The sequence below is a fragment of the Triticum urartu genome, chromosome 5A (assembly GCF_056163025.1).
Source record: "Triticum urartu cultivar PI428250 chromosome 5A, HENAU_Tu73, whole genome shotgun sequence".
NCBI classification, from domain to species: Eukaryota; Viridiplantae; Streptophyta; class Magnoliopsida; order Poales; family Poaceae; genus Triticum; species Triticum urartu.
In genome coordinates this window covers 587034240-587051525 of record NC_141877.1, presented here as the reverse complement: position 1 = coordinate 587051525, position 17286 = coordinate 587034240, and the positions used below count along the sequence as shown (strand labels likewise).

At 44.2% G+C, this 17286-nt stretch overlaps 1 protein-coding gene and 1 long non-coding RNA gene across 6 annotated transcripts; one reads left to right on the top strand and one right to left on the bottom strand.

Annotated features, from left to right (window-relative positions):
- Positions 1-4932: 4932 nt before the first annotated feature.
- Positions 4933-13530, bottom strand: LOC125510816 (uncharacterized). 5 transcript variants are annotated; one of them, XR_015602768.1, is made up of 5 exons: positions 12774-13525; positions 12618-12682; positions 7591-8079; positions 5777-7479; positions 4933-5671 (listed from the first exon to the last, which is right to left on the bottom strand). It is a non-coding gene; the product is annotated as an uncharacterized LOC125510816 (long non-coding RNA). The 5 variants fall into 5 exon arrangements; XR_007284752.2 differs by having other exon boundaries at positions 5777-8079; positions 12774-12955; positions 13100-13525; XR_015602767.1 differs by having other exon boundaries at positions 5777-8079.
- LOC125510815 (uncharacterized) lies at positions 7687-11821 on the top strand. The gene is made up of 2 exons (XM_048676083.2): positions 7687-10717; positions 11271-11821. Exons 1-2 carry the CDS (start codon positions 7687-7689, stop codon positions 11630-11632), a joined length of 3393 nt encoding a protein of 1130 aa, XP_048532040.2. The 3' UTR covers positions 11633-11821.
- Positions 13531-17286: the final 3756 nt, after the last annotated feature.

The window sequence follows — 17286 nt, the reverse complement described above, 5'->3', positions numbered from 1 at the left end:
TTTCTTAACGGAGTAGATATTTGAAGCTCACCGGTGCTTGCTAACCATCAAGATATTCCTCAATTCTGGATATCATCGATGTCGTCGATGAGATAGGGAGGAGAGAGCGAGAGATGAAGAATAGAGAGAGTGCGGCAACGGTGCATCTTCCTCGCACCGTGTTTCGCCCCGCACGACGACTGGGAGGGGGGAGCCTTACCCTCTGTTGTACCATCTGTCCCACAGATCTGCGTACTCTAATCCTGATCCTCATTGAGGCCGATGATAATGTCCAAGGAAGTGGTCATGTTGGCGTGGAGGGTGTGCTCCTACTGTTGGCGGCAACGTGTCAACAAAAGAGCGGCAGGCAATGTAAATTCTTTACTTTCTGGCCATCATATTTTTGAAGTGGGAAAGCATAAATATGAATTAATTCTAATAGAGATTGCGAGATACAAGAATTAATATATGATCTATTTGAAACTGTTACCGGTATGCAAATGATGCACAATTACTTTCGCATTGAAGGAATAGCCGTTGATCTAGCGGATCAAGAAATGTTTAGATTTTTGAAATTATTTTTACACAGGGTTGTTTAATAACAACAACTTATTACACATAATTCAATTTCTTTAGAGAGAGTTCAAGAAGTAGTTTTTTTGGAAAAGGAGGTTAAGACCCCAGCCTCTGCATCAATAAATGCATACGGCCATCTTTATTTATTATTCAACATAGGTCTAACAAGAACATACATCAAACCATCCAAAGCCACCACTCACACCTACAAGACCCGATAATGTGGAGTGCTCTCACTCCCCATATCTAAAACCGGTGTTGTCGCCGATCCATCCACATAACATATCGGAACCCATAGCGATGCAGCGGACCTAAAGAAGTAGGTTTTATTAGTAAAGAAAAACATTACGAGCTTTTGGAATACAATAAGATCTTCATAAAGTGGATCCTTATGAGTCTTACAACCAATTTAATTGGAAAATCTTATTATTCACCATGACAGGTAAACACTCGAATACCATATGAACTTTCAGATTCATTTTATACCCGTTGTAACTCACGGACATTTTTGCTAGTAAAACTAAACTAACCAATCCATTCGCACGAGGGATCTACATAGAATACCTCTTACTAACATGTGAAGATATTAAACAAAGGGAATCTTACAATAAGACCACAAACAGAGATCCATGACTAGAAATGCCCAGCTTGACTCAAGATGGCAATGGGCCCCCGAAAACTGCGTCCCCGCGGGTTTTTACCCTATTAGGGGACGGGGATGGGCGTTTTTTCATCCCCACGGGGCTGTTGTTGGGCACATTATACAACCCGACACGTTTCATGGGCTTGCACCCGTTTCGGTAGTCCCCGAACCCGAAACCCGGCAAACCCGGCAAAATACATTTTTTCACCAAGCTTGAGCGTATTTTGATCTTCTCTAGGACTTGGCACTTTGATTTGGCTTTGGAAGCTTTGAAGATAGTCTTTTGGAGGCTTGGAGATGTGAAAGATGCTATGATGATTCCTACTTTAAAGTGATTTGTGAACTATGAATTCTATTTCAAAACTTATGTATTGGACTATTTCGTCTCATTTGTGCTTTTGATTTGTGAACCAAGAATTATATATTAGAACTTGTGTAATTGGACATCTTGTTTAACCATGTATGGCTGAAATATGCTCCTGTTTGTTGCTGAAATCTGATTATCTATGTTGCTGAAATGTGGTATCATTTTGCTGTCGAAATATTATTCTTTGTTGGTTCTATGTTTCCTTATATATGTCGATTTCCCCGCGGGTTCCCCATGGGTTTAGAAAACCCGATGGGTTTAGGGGACGGGCAAAAGAGTAGCCCCGCACACGGTGACAGGGACGGGGACGAGTTTAGGATTTTCTCGTGGGGATGGGTTTGGGAAGGCAAAACCCGATGGGTTTCATCCCCGTTGCCATCTTGAAGCTTGACCGATGCAAACGGCAACAAAGAAGGCGACGCACATGACCAGAGATGAATATGTAGTTGGGGGTTGGGAGCTGGTGGTTGAGAGGCCGAGGTATTAACTGAAGCGTGTGGACAAATGCATTTGCATGACAGGATGGCCTGGTTGAGATACAACTGGGGTATTCAGTAATAATGAAACATACGCAGGGAAAAGAGAATGTACTATTGGTACGAGCATGACCTGGGAGAGAAGGAACGCTGAGATACAGGGAGTGGCTCAACATAAGATCTTGGAAATGATCCCGGTGTAGGTTATGTATGTGATGGCATGAAACACTACTTTCCTTTGTTCAAACACAGCCCATGAATTAACAAACATGTAGTAAGACCCGTGATATGAAGACATGTCAGCTCTTTAGAATTCCTTAATCCTCATACTAGCTGTATCTACGTTGGACTCCGTTCCTGACTTGCAGAAGGCACGCCAGGGCTAGCGCGCCTTCTTGAGAACAACCTAGTGATTAAAAAACGGCCATCCTCTCTAATTTAAAACTACAATATGAAATAAAGTAAAATTAACCAGAAAATAGGCAAGGATCAAATACATTTGAAAACTTACAATGCATGTTCGTTGGTGGATCCAATATTCCTTCTACTAAGAAAGATGTAGTGCATTCATCGAGGAGATAGATACGGAGGCGCAGGGGCGAACCCAGAAACAAGATGGGGTGAGGGCAAATTAGTAGAGTGGAGCCACTTCTTCTCTAAATATGAAAAAAAAATCTGTATTTTTCAATGAAATACAAGCAAACTCCAGTGAAGTTTGAAAAATTGGTGGGGTGAGGTCCCGCACTGGCTTCTTCTATGTAGGTCCCGCACTGGCTTCTTCTATGTAGGTCCGCCCCTGCGGAGGCCAGTAAGAGGTTCTTTCCACAAAGAGAATCAGCGCAAGCTGACCGCACATGTGATTATGACGAGCCATGAGATGTAGTAGTGTGGAATGCCCGTGTGAAGATGTCAGCTGGAGCACCGTCTCGACTGCTAGTATGCATGCCGCATGCCAAGGAGAGGCGCATGGGCTCTCGGCCAATGAAGCTTGCTGTTGGTGGCAGAGGATAAGAGGGAGCTACATGGAGACTACTGCTGCAGTGGTGGCCTCTGATGGTCAAGCATCGCCCTTGGTCTCTGACCCACCTAAAGATATTGCTCTCCTGGCTATTCCGGATGTCTCTCATTCTCACGCATATGTTGTAATATCTGTCTGATGCTTCTCTCATCCTCCCTTCTATTTTATCATCTCATCACCACCTATCTAGTTCACTAGGCTAGTGCTACCAATATGTTCAAATGAGTTGAACGGTAGTGGTCCGTGGAGTGCCATATATATACAAGGGAAACCATCATTCACATGAGCGACGGTCGGTGAACATCTATTATCTTGCCAGTCGAATGCACATGAACTGAAACTTGTAATAGATAGGCTAGTAAAAAGAGGACAATATAAATATCAATCCTAATTTGTGTCCTGGAAGAGTTCAACTTGAATGCTCCCACCCGAGTGAGCTTTGCTCATCTCTTATATGGGCTAACACAAACTCTAGCTGAGTCGCTATATGGCCCCGATCATCATAATAACTGTTAATATGATGATTTTGAATAAACTATCATTCAAACAGAGCCGCCATGTGGGTGCCGATCAGCATAATTTATGGACCTTGCTCCATAAACAACCTCTTAGCCTCCATTTTGGAGGTCGGGGAGGCGCCCCGGTATGGATCTTGTTCCAAACCCAACCACTAGGGTGGGAGGGAAGTTTCAACGCCATCTTCCTTGCGCCACAGCCTGGTTCGAAGTATCGCACCCCCCATAGAAGTACCTACACATTCTGATTAATCACTGGCGAGTGGGGCAACATGACCGGTAACCACCCGCTCAGTAATGGCATCCACATCCACCGCTTCCCCGAGCCCAAATAGGAAGACGAACTCTATGAAATGCAATATAAGGTGAAGGCACCACACTTATAGGTACTTTGGGGCAGCCAGGATGTCAACCATTCAAAACCCTAAGCCCTAAACATATACACTTAAACATAGCGGGGTTGGCTTGCTAAGCACATTTATGTGATGTCTCTTGACATCACAGACTACATGTAGCTTCGCCACGGAGATAGTGGTCCAATGGACATGGTTAGGTCCCCGGCCAATGAGTCACACTCAAAACCCATCGGTTCTGCCGCTTGCGGTTGACCGTTTAATCGGCTCAAAAAGTAGCGATCTCTACATGTAGTTTCACCACTGGAAGACAGTGGTCCGGTGGACACGGGGAACGTCCCCGGCTGACGAGCCACATCCCCTTGGTTCTGCCGCTTGCCATGGACCCTATAATCGGCTCAGAAAACAGTGCTGTCTGCAATGGTGTTCCTCAGAACCTGGGTGCGGCGGCATCCCGTACCTCTCTTCTCCGACGACGATGGTCTTCTTTGCACAAGATCCTCTAGAGGTGTGCTTGTAATTTTCTTTCTTTTGTTGAGGGCCTTTATGGAGTTTGTGTTGTGGCACCTTGTTTCTGGTTTCTTTTTCTGGGTGCGTACGTGTCTGGGTTCTGTAACGTTGACTTGGAATGAACAGGCGCCATGATATCAGCTACTACGGCAAAAAAAAAATGCATCAAAGAGCGGGTCATATCTTCATTAGGAAGATTAATTAAGGACCGAGAGAGATACTAGAAAGGGTGGGGTAACCGGACGAGACTTGCCTGCTCCCCGCTCGTGTGCCCATCCGTGCTCCCGCATACGTGGCTTGATTTGATTGGAACAAAATAAGACCCGGCCCCACCCCCTTAAAATCAGGGGAGAGATGATTATATTAGAAAGAAAAAAGAAAAATAGACAACCATAGGATGAGGTGGGAGCACGGATGAGAGCATGAGGAGAGAGCAGGCAAGACGGATCCGGAGTAACCAATCAATCGTGCAAACATTAATTTTGACTATTATGACGACAGGGAAAGAGACAGCGGCAATACTGGTGCGACGATTTAAGTCAGGTGAACTCTCCAAGAGACACAGAAGCAGAACCAATTCCTATCCTAGCCATGGAACCCTTGTCTCACCATACTAATGATTTCTACGACTAGTCACAATGGGGAGTAACTTAGACTAATAACATCACATTTTACTAGGCCATGTTATTACCTTCATGGTGGGTAGTAACATATGTGTGTTGTCATGTTATGGTTCATTTATTAACCTATAGACTCATATTGTCTTGGTATGTGTGATGTTACAGTAACTAGCTAAGTTATCACCATCATCTCTCTCATCATTAAATATGTGCCACATAAGCAAAATTATCTTGAAAATTGTGGTGTTACTAGTGATATTACTCCCACTATGGCTAGTCTACTACCGCACTCTTCTCAGCCGCTCGAGCGCTGCCATCACTCGAACAACAAGCAGGGCCACTTCTTCCCTGGAAAGCCAGCCCCAGTCTGCAAAGCCAAGACACCCTGCAATCCTAGGGAAACATGTCAACACTTTGCCGTTGCCGGGGCGACCGGTGCGGGGGCGCCAATGATCACCACCATCTTCCTGCCGGGGATGCGGCTGAGGAGGAAACTTGAGTCTCTTGACATTGCCGCTTTGTGGACCTTGGTAGCCCTTGAGCTCTCACACGATGAGCTTCCTGGGAGCATCACAGTGAATATTAACCTCCTCGAAGAACTCCGTGCTCTCCTCCTGCATCACAATCATACAAGAGGTTCGATTGCACCTGTTTTAGCAAATCTCACAAAAGATAGGTTCTTGAGGGCACGGAAGAGAATCGGCACAAGCTCAACATACTTGTGGCTATGACAAGCAATAAGACGTAGCAGTGCGGACTGCCTTTGTGAACAAGATGCCAGCGCTCCAGCTAGCCGCCATGAGCACAAGTATGCACTCGCGTAAAGGAGAAGCGGATGGGCTCGCGGTCGATGAAGCTGACCGTCGGTGCCAGGGGATAAGAGGGAGCTACAGTGCGACCACAGCTCCAAAGGCAGGCTGTAACGGTAGTAAAATGTTGAAAGCGAAAGATACTATTTAGCTTAATGGTCAAGCATCGCCCTTGGTCACTGACCAACCTAAAGATATTGCTCTCCTGGCTATTCCGGATGTCTCTCGTTCCCACGTACATGTTGTGACATCTATGTAATGTAATTCTCCTCTCATTGTCTGCTCAATTTGATATCTCATCACCAAGTATCCAGTGTACTAGGTTAGTGCTACCAATGTGTTAAATTGAATAGAACAACAATGGTCCATGGAGTGGCATATATATATACAAGGGAAGCATCATTCACATGAGCGACGGTTGGTGAACATTCAATTCTTTTGGCAGTCGATAGGACATGAACAGGAAACTTGTAATAGATAAGAGTAAATGCTATTTCAAGAGGACGGTATAAATATGAATCCTAATTTGTGTCCTCGAAGAGGTCAACTTAGATAATCTCACCCAAGTGAGCTATCCTCATCTCTTATTTGGCTAAGAGCAACTTTAGCAGAGTCGTCATATGTCCGTGATCGCAATAACTGTCAATATAATGATTTTAAACCAAAATGACACTATAGCAGAGTCATTCCATAAACGACCTCAATAGCCTCCATATTTGGAGGCTGGGGAGCCCCAATATGACGCTTGCTCCATACCCAACAGCCAGCGCGGAAGGGAAGATTCAGCTTCCTCCTCCTCACGCCACGGCCGGGTTTGAAGCAGCGCGCAGCCCGTAGAAGCACGTCATGTTCTGATTAATCATCGATGAGTAGGGCGACGTGACCAGTAACCACTTGTCCATTAATGACTTCCACCGCTCCCCCCATTTGCCAAATAGGAAGACAAATTCCACAAAATGCAACATAAGCTGAGGGTACCAGGCGTATAGTTACTTCATAGCAGGCAGGCCCACTTTTCTTCTTCACCAGCGTCAAGTGAAGACGGCGGTGGTAGCGCTAGCAATTGAAGCCAGTGGAACAGCTCAAAACTGCCCATGTATGTAAACATATACACTTAAACATACCCGGGGTCAACTTCTAAGCACATTTCTGTGATGTCGCTGGACATCACAGACTACATGTAGCTTCGCCACTGTCAAGACGGCAGAACAGTGGACACAAGGAAAGTACCCAGCCGCCGAGCCACATCGCCTCAATTCTGCCGCTTGCGGTGTACCGTTTAATCGAGTCAGAAAAGTACTCCCTCCGTCCGAAAAAGCTTGTCCATCAAATGGATGTATCTAGCACCAAGTTAGTGCTAGATACATCCATTTAAGAAACAAGCTTGGGACAAGCTTTCTGGGACGGAGGGAGTAGTGCCGTCTGCAATGGTGTTCCTCCGAACCTGGGTGAGCAGCGTCATGTCCCTCTCTTCTCCGGCGGCGATGGTCTTCTTTGCACCAGGTCCTCTAGGGGTGTGTTTGTGTTGTGGCACCTTCTTTCTGGTTTCCTTTTCTGGGTGCGTACATGTTTGGGTTCTGTAACTTTGACTTTGAAAGAACAGGTGTCATAATCTATGTCAAGAAAAGAAAAGAGAAATGTATCAGAGAGCGGGTCAAATCTTATCATGAAGATTAATAAAGGAACGAGAGGGACAGAAAGGAGGGGTGGTTAATCAGTCATACTCCCTGCAGGGAACGAGGCAGCGGCAATATTTGGTGCAATGATTTAAGGTGAACCCTCCAGCAGACGCAGAAGCAGAATCAATTCCTATCCTCGCCATGGCGCCCTTGGCTTCCAAAATACTTGCCTCTCTCACCATACTGATGATGTGCACCACCGCACTCGTCTCAGCCGCTGGAGCGCTGCCATCACTTGAACAACAAGCAGGGGCACTTCTTGCCTGGAAAGCCAGCCTCAGTCAGCAAAGCCAAGACGCCCTGCGATCCTGGGAAAACATCTCAGCACCTTGCCGTTGGCAAGGCATCCGGTGTGGTGGGCGCTGGCCGGTGATTGCCGCCATCTCCCTGCCGGGGATGCGGCTGAGAGGGACACTTGAGTCTCTTGACTTCTCGGCTTTGAGGACCTTGGTGGCCCTTGAGCTCTCGCACAACGAGCTTGCCGGGAGCATCCCTGTGAATATTAAGCTCCTCAAAGAACTTCGTGCTCTCCTCCTGCATGACAATCAGATAAGAGGTTCAATTCCACCTGTTTTAGCAAATCTCACGAAACTGCGTCTCCTAATGCTCCATGACAATCAAGTCTCCGGTGAAATACCAAGGCAAATAGGCGAGATGGGTAATCTTGTGAGCCTGAACTTGTCAAACAATTACTTAGTTGGTCCTATCCCTTGTGAAATAGGTCACCTTAAGCATTTGCTTAAATTAGATTTGTCCAGCAATGACCTTTCCGGACCAGTTTCCTTCAGTCCAGCTAACTCATCCATACAAAATCCTATGAATAATTTTTCATCTCAGCCTACTGCAAAAGTAAACTTAGAAAACATAAATATGCTATCATTATCCCATAATAACTTAAGTGGTCCCATTCCCAAAGATATAGTGAAATTTTTCGACCTACAACACTTGGACATAAGCCAAAACAACTTTTCAGGTTCTATCCCAAGCAATATAGGTAACCTGGCCAAACTCACTACCTTGTACCTTTACCATAACCAACTTTCTGGACGCATTCCTCGAGAACTAGGTTATTTAGTGAACTTAGAGGACTTGAGGCTCAACAACAACACACTATCTGGTTCCGTTCCAAGCAATTTATGGAATTTGACCAAACTCGCTACCTTGCACCTTCACCGTAACCAACTTTCTGGACACATTCCTCTGGTTTTGGGATATTTGGTGCACATAGAGGACTTGCGGCTCAGCTACAACACACTAACAGGTTCCTTTCCAAGAAATTTGTGTAATTTGACCAAACTCAAGATCTTGTACCTTGGCCAGAACCAACTTTCCGGAAAAATTCCTTGGGAACTAGGTTATATGGTGAATTTAGAGGACTTTCAGCTCAGTTTGAACAACCTAACAGGTCCTATCCCAAATAGTTTAGGAAATTTGACTAAGCTCACCTTCTTAAACCTTAATTTCAACCAATTTTCTGGACACATTCCTCAAGAAATTGGCGAGTTAATGAATCTGGAAATGTTTGGAGTTTCTTTGAGCAATCTATCTGGTGCATTGCCATCGGGTCTTTGCGCGGGAGGCCGACTACAGTTTCTCACCGCTAATGGCAACAACTTGGTTGGACCCTTGCCAACAAGCTTGCTAAGTTGCAAAAGCCTAGTCAAACTTCGTCTTGAAGGAAATCAGCTTCAAGGAGATATCTCCGAGATGGGGCTTCACCCGGATCTTGTCTATGTTGATATCAGTTCAAACAAATTATTTGGTCAATTATCTCATCGCTGGGGTGAGTGTTACAAACTTACAATGCTACGTGCCTCAAACAACAACATTACTGGAGTCATACCACCAAGCATAGGGCAGTTATCTCAGTTGGGGATACTTGATGTTTCATCAAATAAACTTGAAGGGCAGATTCCACTGGAGATTGGCAATTTAACGTTGCTGTTCAACTTGAGTCTGGGTAATAACCTGCTCCAAGGAAGTATACCTAAAGATATTGGATCGCTAAAGAATTTGGAGTACTTAGATTTATCATCAAACAACCTAAGTGGGATGATACAAGGGTCAATTGAACATTGTCTCAAGCTTCACTTCCTGAATTTGAGCCATAATCACCTCAATGGCAGCATACCAATCGAACTAGGAATGTTGGTAAACCTACAAGAATTGTTGGATCTAAGTGATAATTCATTTGCTAGTGTCATTCCGAGTCAGCTGGGTGGTTTGAGCATGCTCGAAGTTTTGAATCTTTCACACAATGCATTGAAAGGTAGCATCCCACCATCATTTCAGCGCATGCTCAGCCTCCTATCCATTGATGTGTCATTCAACAAATTGGAAGGGTCAGTGCCACAGAGTAGATTGTTTGAAGAAGCTCCAATCCAATGGTTCATGCAGAATAAGAAATTGTGTGGTGTAGTGAAAGGTTTGCCCCCTTGTGACCTTAATCAAAGTGGTGAACAAAAAAAGAAGCCCAGAGCTATTTTACTAGCTATAATACCTGTTGTTGTATCTTTTCTGTTTATCATGGCACTAGTAACTTTGCAATGTAAAACAAGGAAATCCAAGGTGGAAAGCGCAAATGAATTGCAACAGACAAATCTGTTTGCCATCTGGAACTTTCATGGAGGAGATATGTACAGGCAAATTGTTGACGCCACAGAAAATTTTAGTGACGCTCACTGCATTGGAATTGGAAGTAGTGGGTCAGTATATAGAGCTCAGTTACCAACATGCGAGATATTTGCAGTAAAGAAGATTCATACAATAGAAGATGATGAGCTATTTAATCGTGAAATAGATGCCTTGATGCATATTCGGCATCGCAATATTGTGAAGTTATTTGGCTACTGTTCTGCTACTCAAGGAAGATTTCTTTTGTATGAATACATGGAACGAGGAAGCTTAGCAGCATCTTTAAGGACCAAGGAAACTGCAATAGAGTTGGACTGGACAAGGAGGTTAAATATTGTTAAGGATGTGGCCCATGCTTTGTCTTACATGCATCATGATTGCTTTGCGCCGATAGTCCATAGAGATATAACAAGCAACAACATTTTGCTTGATCTGGAATTTAGAGCATGCATCTCTGATTTTGGTATTGCCAAAATATTAGATGTGGATGGGTCAAACTGCACAAGGCTTGCCGGGACAAAAGGATATCTTGCACCAGGTACAATAATATATATCTATGTTGGTTAAATCAATGTGTTGTTACATTTATTTTTGTCACTTCGACTGATGTCATGCATAGTGTTATATATATTTTCACATCAATAATGAAATAAGTTGCATAGATCTTCCTAACTGTTCCAGGAAGTAGATTATTACTTATTGGTTTGTGTAAATGTAACCAATTGTACAGTCGAAAACTAGTACTCCCTCCATTCACTTTTGTAAGTCGTTTCAGACAACTCAAAATAGGCTGTTTTGCATATTGTCTGAAATGTCTTCAAGGTCTTATAAAAGTGAACAGAGGGAGTATATTATATATACTTCTATCGACCATACTATGCTTGTCTCTGCTCTCTACAATCTACATACGAGAACTCACGGGTGCAAATGGTTAGTACCATGGTTGGTGGGCTAGCCAGCCCGGGTTCGAGCCTCGCCTTCTTACTTTCGTGTGACAGGGAATAAGTCTTATTATCCCTCCACACAACTTTTTTTCAGTACATGCATACAAAAAGGTTACTAAAATTAACTCTTCATTATTGGCTTGGCAGAGCTTGCATACACAACAAGGGTGACGGAGAAGTGCGACGTATACAGTTTTGGAGTGCTCGTGCTCGAGTTGTTCATGGGACATCATCCGGGTGACTTTCTTTTGTCCCTCTCGTCCATGGACAAGAGAAGTACAATACCCAAGGATTTGCTGGACACCCGGCTCCCATTCCCTAAAGCTGAGATTGCAAATGAAATATTCAAAGTGATTGCCATCGCTATTCGGTGCATAGAACCTGACCCATCACACCGTTCGACAATGCAGGATGCAATCAAGGTGTTCTCTCCAGATGAAGGGCCCGGTAATCTTGATTACCTGCACACTGACATCGTCATCCTTGCTTGTGGTCTTGAATGTTCTTAGCACATTGGTGTTCCTTATGTTGCACCTTTTGATCAGATACTATAATTAGTCATTTCGATCATAGATTATTTTGGCTTTACCCTAAAAGATTGTACAGTAAGACTAGTATACTAAGCTGATCAGTCCTAGTTGGTTGGGTATTTGCTACTTCTAAATATTTGTATAGCAATGCAGAGAAACTTTTTGCTACTAGCTACTAGCTAGCTGTAAATATTTATATAGCTGACTCGTGCTATTTGTTCAAAAGAACAAATAAATATTCCATTTGCATCCTCTATTGGAAGAACTAGGAGCCCATTCAAGTATTCAACTGGTTATTTCCTATATCTTCACCGTCATGGCCTAGGCCTACTTTGTTGCCAGACGGTGAGCTCACTCACGCCCTTGGAAATGCTCATTATGAAATGGCGTCCTACTGGTCATTTCTTCTAGTGGAATTCAGATCGACTTAATCTAGTCTGCAAATTGCTACAGGTAAGCGATTGGAATTTGATTGTTCAGGTAGATATTGATCTGCTACCAGCCTACCATAAAGAATGGACTATTTTTTTTACTGTTATTACACTTTTAGCAATTTAACATGTGCAAGTTTTCAGATTTACACTAGCTTATATCACATTAGGGCGTCTCCAGTGTATGTCGGCCATAAGTCTCAAAAGGTGGACCTTAGAGTACTTTACACATGAGGAGATCGACTCTAAGGCATCTCCATTCTCCAATGTGGGCATAAGGTCGGCCATAAGGCACCTTAAGTCAACCTTAGGCGACTTTAGACATTGTGCGCACAAGAATCAGCAGTGCCTATAACAACCCGAAAAATACCTCATAACTACCACAAAAAATACACCCCATCTGGAAACATATATACAAAATATGGCTCAATTGCACAATATATCTAGAATTTAAACTCAATGCTTAACATCCAACAAAATATATAAAACATGAGAAATACTACAAATAACAGTATTGAGATACAAAAGTTTACCAAATTAATGGTTTGCTTCTTATGTGTCTCCCATGACCTGATCAAGGTAGAAGAAGTAGCAACACCTTCAAGACATCAATCAAAAGTGTATTTTCATAAGAAAAGACATAAACATCAAGTCAAATCATTACCACTGAACCAAATCTGAAAACATACCACTACAGCAGGAGGTAAAAACCCCTTTGTGGGACCTATAGGACTGAAAACGATATAAAATATCATCATCGTCATTCGTCAATACTTGCAAGTACACTCCCTGATTCCCCTGAGCTCAAACTATAGGGTGTAGACACTCCCACTGCGGGCACCGATGAAAAAGCCCTCTTCATCTTCTATTTCTATAGCATGAAATGGAATTGACAAGTGATGACAAGACGCATCGACTCGAGTTCAATTCAATGCATACGCATCTCTATTTCGATTTAAGTTAGCTTCAATGCATAAATTCAGAAACTATGCAGTCTTTCAGTCCAAGAAATTACCGATTCGGCGAGGCTTGCAGGCCAAGCAGGAGCAGCGGTGCGCGGAGTAAGCTGCGCGAGGAGTCGGAGCCGGCGGTCCTCTGCTTTGGTGGCGCGGCGGAGCGGAGGCAGGGGCAGGCGGCGGCAGTGCGGCGGAGGCGGGGCGGCACCTGACTGCCGAGACCGGGGGGCGGAGGGGAATGCGCGGTGGTGCTCGCGCGGAGCAGCCAGCAGGCGGGGCCGCAGGGGGGGGATGGGCGGCGGCGGTGCGGAAATGCTCAGGCAGCGGCCAGTGGCCAGCGGAATGCAGCAGTGGCACAAGGGCGAGGGAAGCAGATCTCAAGGATGTCACGAAGCTACAGTGAGCGCGTGTGTAAAGCGAAGAAGGAATGTCAAGGTAGTGTAGCAACTACTATGCAGATTTAGTGTAGCATGTATAAAAATAAATCATAAAATAATTTTATTACATCATAATTTTGTTTCTTTGTAATTTTTGTAAATGTATACAATTGATTTGTAATTTGCAAATTAATTATAATCATTTTAAGCTTAACCATATAAATGTGCAGAAGGGATGTCACGGTTACTGTAGTTTACGTGACATCCCTTGAGAATGTTAAAGGATCCGGTTCCAAAGGCGACATGCGGCGCGAGCATGCCCTGCCCTGCGTGCTAGAGCCATGTTTACAAGGGAGCTCCTTTTTCTTTCTTTTTTACACTTTTTTATTCTTTTTTTGACATCAATCTAAGAGGGAGGTCCTCGTTAGGGCCTTCGGCGCGCGCACAGCTGGTCCGACCATTAGCTCAGCCCAACCGCTCGCTCACCCGCTCGTCCGATGGCCCGGCTCGCTCGCTGCAGTTTCAGCAAAAACAAGCAGCTACTGCTTTAGAAGAAAAAAAAACGACTCTCTGGTTCTTTATACAGATTGTAAATTTGTACTTTCAAAAAAATGCATGGGTTTAAATAAGTTCGTGAATTTTAAAAAACTTCCGTAATTTAAAAAAATCCCAAATTTGAAAATTGTTCATGAATTTTAAAAAGTTCACAGATTTGAAAAAAACTACGAATTCGAAAGGTTAATGAAGTGGAAAGTTTATGAATTTTTTAAAAATATAAATTTGATTATATTTATTCTTTGAAAAAATGTGTATGAACTTGAAAATAAGTTCATGAATTTTTTAAAATGTAAAATGAATTCCAAAGAGAAAAATGAAAAGGAAAACAGGAAAAGGAGAAAAATATGCGAATAAAACCCTGACAAATAACAAGAAAAGGAAAAAACAACAACGGGAAGCTTCTGAAATTTTCACAAAACCGGTTGAGAGAACCTTTACATGAGCAAGCTCACTTCAAAGAGCGTTCGCTGCTGGGTGTGAGTTGCATGCACTGGTGGGAGCTCCACGTTAGCGCCTTCTGCGACAATTTGACCCTATAGTGGGATACAGTGCCTTTATCAAGTGAAGTCACCCTGCAATTTTACCCTTCTAATCTCCATCCAATCCACATCCTACGGTCCAGATCACACAAGGGGAAAGGCTCTCAACACTTAGCAGTTTTCAGCATAGCAGCAAACATCAATATAGACTAGCTGCAAACAACGATGCAGTGGCACTTGAACTCAGTTTTATTTGAACAGATTGAAACCCAAAAAATAAAGAATTGTAGATACTCATGAGCAGACTATAAAACAAAATTTGGTCTGGTGTTGAAACCCAAAAAATAAAGAACTGCAGATACTTGTTGAAACCCAAAAAATAAGAACTGCAGATACACGCTGTCACAATACCAAATTTTGTTTTATAGTCTGCTCATGAGTATCTGCAGTTCTTTATTTTTTGGGTTTCAACACCAGACCAAATTTTGTTTTATAGTTTGCTCATGAGTATCTACAATTCTTTATTTTTTGGGTTTCAATCTGTTCAAATAAAACTGAGTTTAAGTGCCACTGCATCGTTGTTTGCACCTAGTTTGTATTGATGTTTGCTGCTATGCAGAAAACTGCTAAGTGTTGAGAGCCTTTCCCCTTGTGTGAACTGGACCGTAGGATGTGGATTGGATGGAGATTAGAAGGGTAAAGTTGCAGCGTGACTTCACTTGATAAAGGCTAAGTCGGCTCATTAGCACGCTCAAACTGCTTGTCCGCTCGTCGTGACTGGATGGCCTACTCGCCCGCTCACCCTAATGGATCATGTAGTTATGAGGTATAAATTGCCCTAAAAAAAGTTATGAGGTATAAATCTTCCACATCCACAACCGCATAATCCCCTTGTTAGAGTCCAAAGCAAAATGGAGCTCTCCCGTTCATTTGGATTTTGGACCGTTCAATCGTTTTTCTGATGCGATTCCGGCCGTCAGATCTCGGGCTCGGCTCACGTGAGGCGTCGGAATTTACCAAATTGCTGTGAGCCGTCGGATAAAATTCCAATGGCAACATAATGTAAATACCTTACCCCCACCGGGGCATTTCGGTCATTTCGCGTAGTGGGGGTATAAAAGGCAGCAGCTCCCGTGGTAGAATCCTAGCCGCCGCCTCCCTCCCGCACTCGCGCCTCCCCCGCGGCCATCTCCTCCCGCCTCGCCTCTCTCTCTCCCTCTCCCTCTCTCTCTCCTTGCGCTCCCTGCCGCGCCGCCGCCTCCGCTCGCCTCGCCATCGCTGGCACCTACCCGAGGCGTGGGTTCGCAGTCCTGCCCCCTCCCTTCCTCCTCTCCCGGTTCGTTCTCCCTCCCGTCCCAAGCCAGCCGCCGCCCCCACCCTATTGCCGATCTCCTCTCCCCCAACCTCGGTGCCGCCTCCTCCCTCTCTCCCATAGGCGCCCGCCGCTGCCGTTTCACCTTCTCGAGAAGGTCAGGTGGAGGCCAGATCCGCCATGCCCACAGCGTTGCTTCCGCTGACACGCTCCTGTGCCGTTCCCAAGCCCGATACAAAGGAGATGCACGACCATCCCCTCCCCGTGCCGTGGTGGACGCAGGAGGTGCACGTCTCCGTCGAGGTCGTCGCGATTGGGTGAGAACCCTAGCTGATGCTCTGACCCTCACAACCCTCGCTTCGCCCCCTCCTTTCTCTTTCGCCTCTGGATCCGGCCGCCGCCACTGTCTCTCTGCCTTGCCCCGCCGTCCTGTTCCTGGTGAGATGAGGTCCTTCCTTTCTATTGCTCACATCAGTCATCCAGTTCTAGGCAGTGGATGAATCACTGAGATTGGGAGCAGAGGCAAGGTCTGATGGTGGTTGGTAGATGGGCTCAAATGTTGCCAGACAAAAAGAAAGGCCACAATTTTTTTCTGCTAACTTCTCTCTTGTTGTTGCTGCTGCAGGATGTTGCCTCGCCCCTGCTTCTGACCTGGACTGGATCTCGTTGGTTCTTGCTCAACCTGCCAAAGGTCTCTCTTTACTGATCTCCGTTTTTGTATCAAAATTGCATCAGACCATGTAGCACTTATTTCGAGCATAGAAGCATTAGTTAACACCTAATTTTACGCAATTGGGTTTCCTATTTTTCTGTTAGGTGCCATGACAAGAATCATTCAGTCGGATGATTTACTGCATTGGAATTTGACAAATTTAATTCTGCCATAATATTCTTTTCTTCACTGCTGAAGTAACAAGTCCATATTTGCATGTGTTGTAGCATTTTGTTGTGTTTTTGTTTCGTTTGAAGTTAACATTCCTCTTTTTCTAGGTCTGTATGTTTAAGAATGACTCCACTCATGGCCCCTTTAAAGGATCCATTAAGATCATGGATGATTCAATTCTAGAGATTAATGTGGAGAAAATAACAATCAAATGCAAAAGATGAGTATGCATCATTAGTATGCATCCTAAGGGGCAAAGATGCAGTCCTCCAGAGCGGTTGGAAAGAAGAAGAAGATGTGTAAGCTCCTATTCCTCTTCTGTGTTGGTTTAGCAGACGAAAAAAATAGGAAGAGGATTTGGAAGGGTATCTGCAGATCTATGTTGGTGCTCTCAGTCTCATCATTTATGCTATAGCAAATCTCTTTCATGTGCATAACCCATGTTAGTGAATCACCTGCTAGCCGCTGATTTACTCTTTGTTATTAATTAGTTTGAGAAAACACTACATGATCATGGTTCTGATTGTGCACCTTCTTGGCTTAGAAAAAGTAGAAAAATAGAGCAGTTTCTGGTTTCAAGTGATTGGGTAAGCTTTGGTTACCCAGAGAGTTGGACCATTACTTACACTTTAAAAAC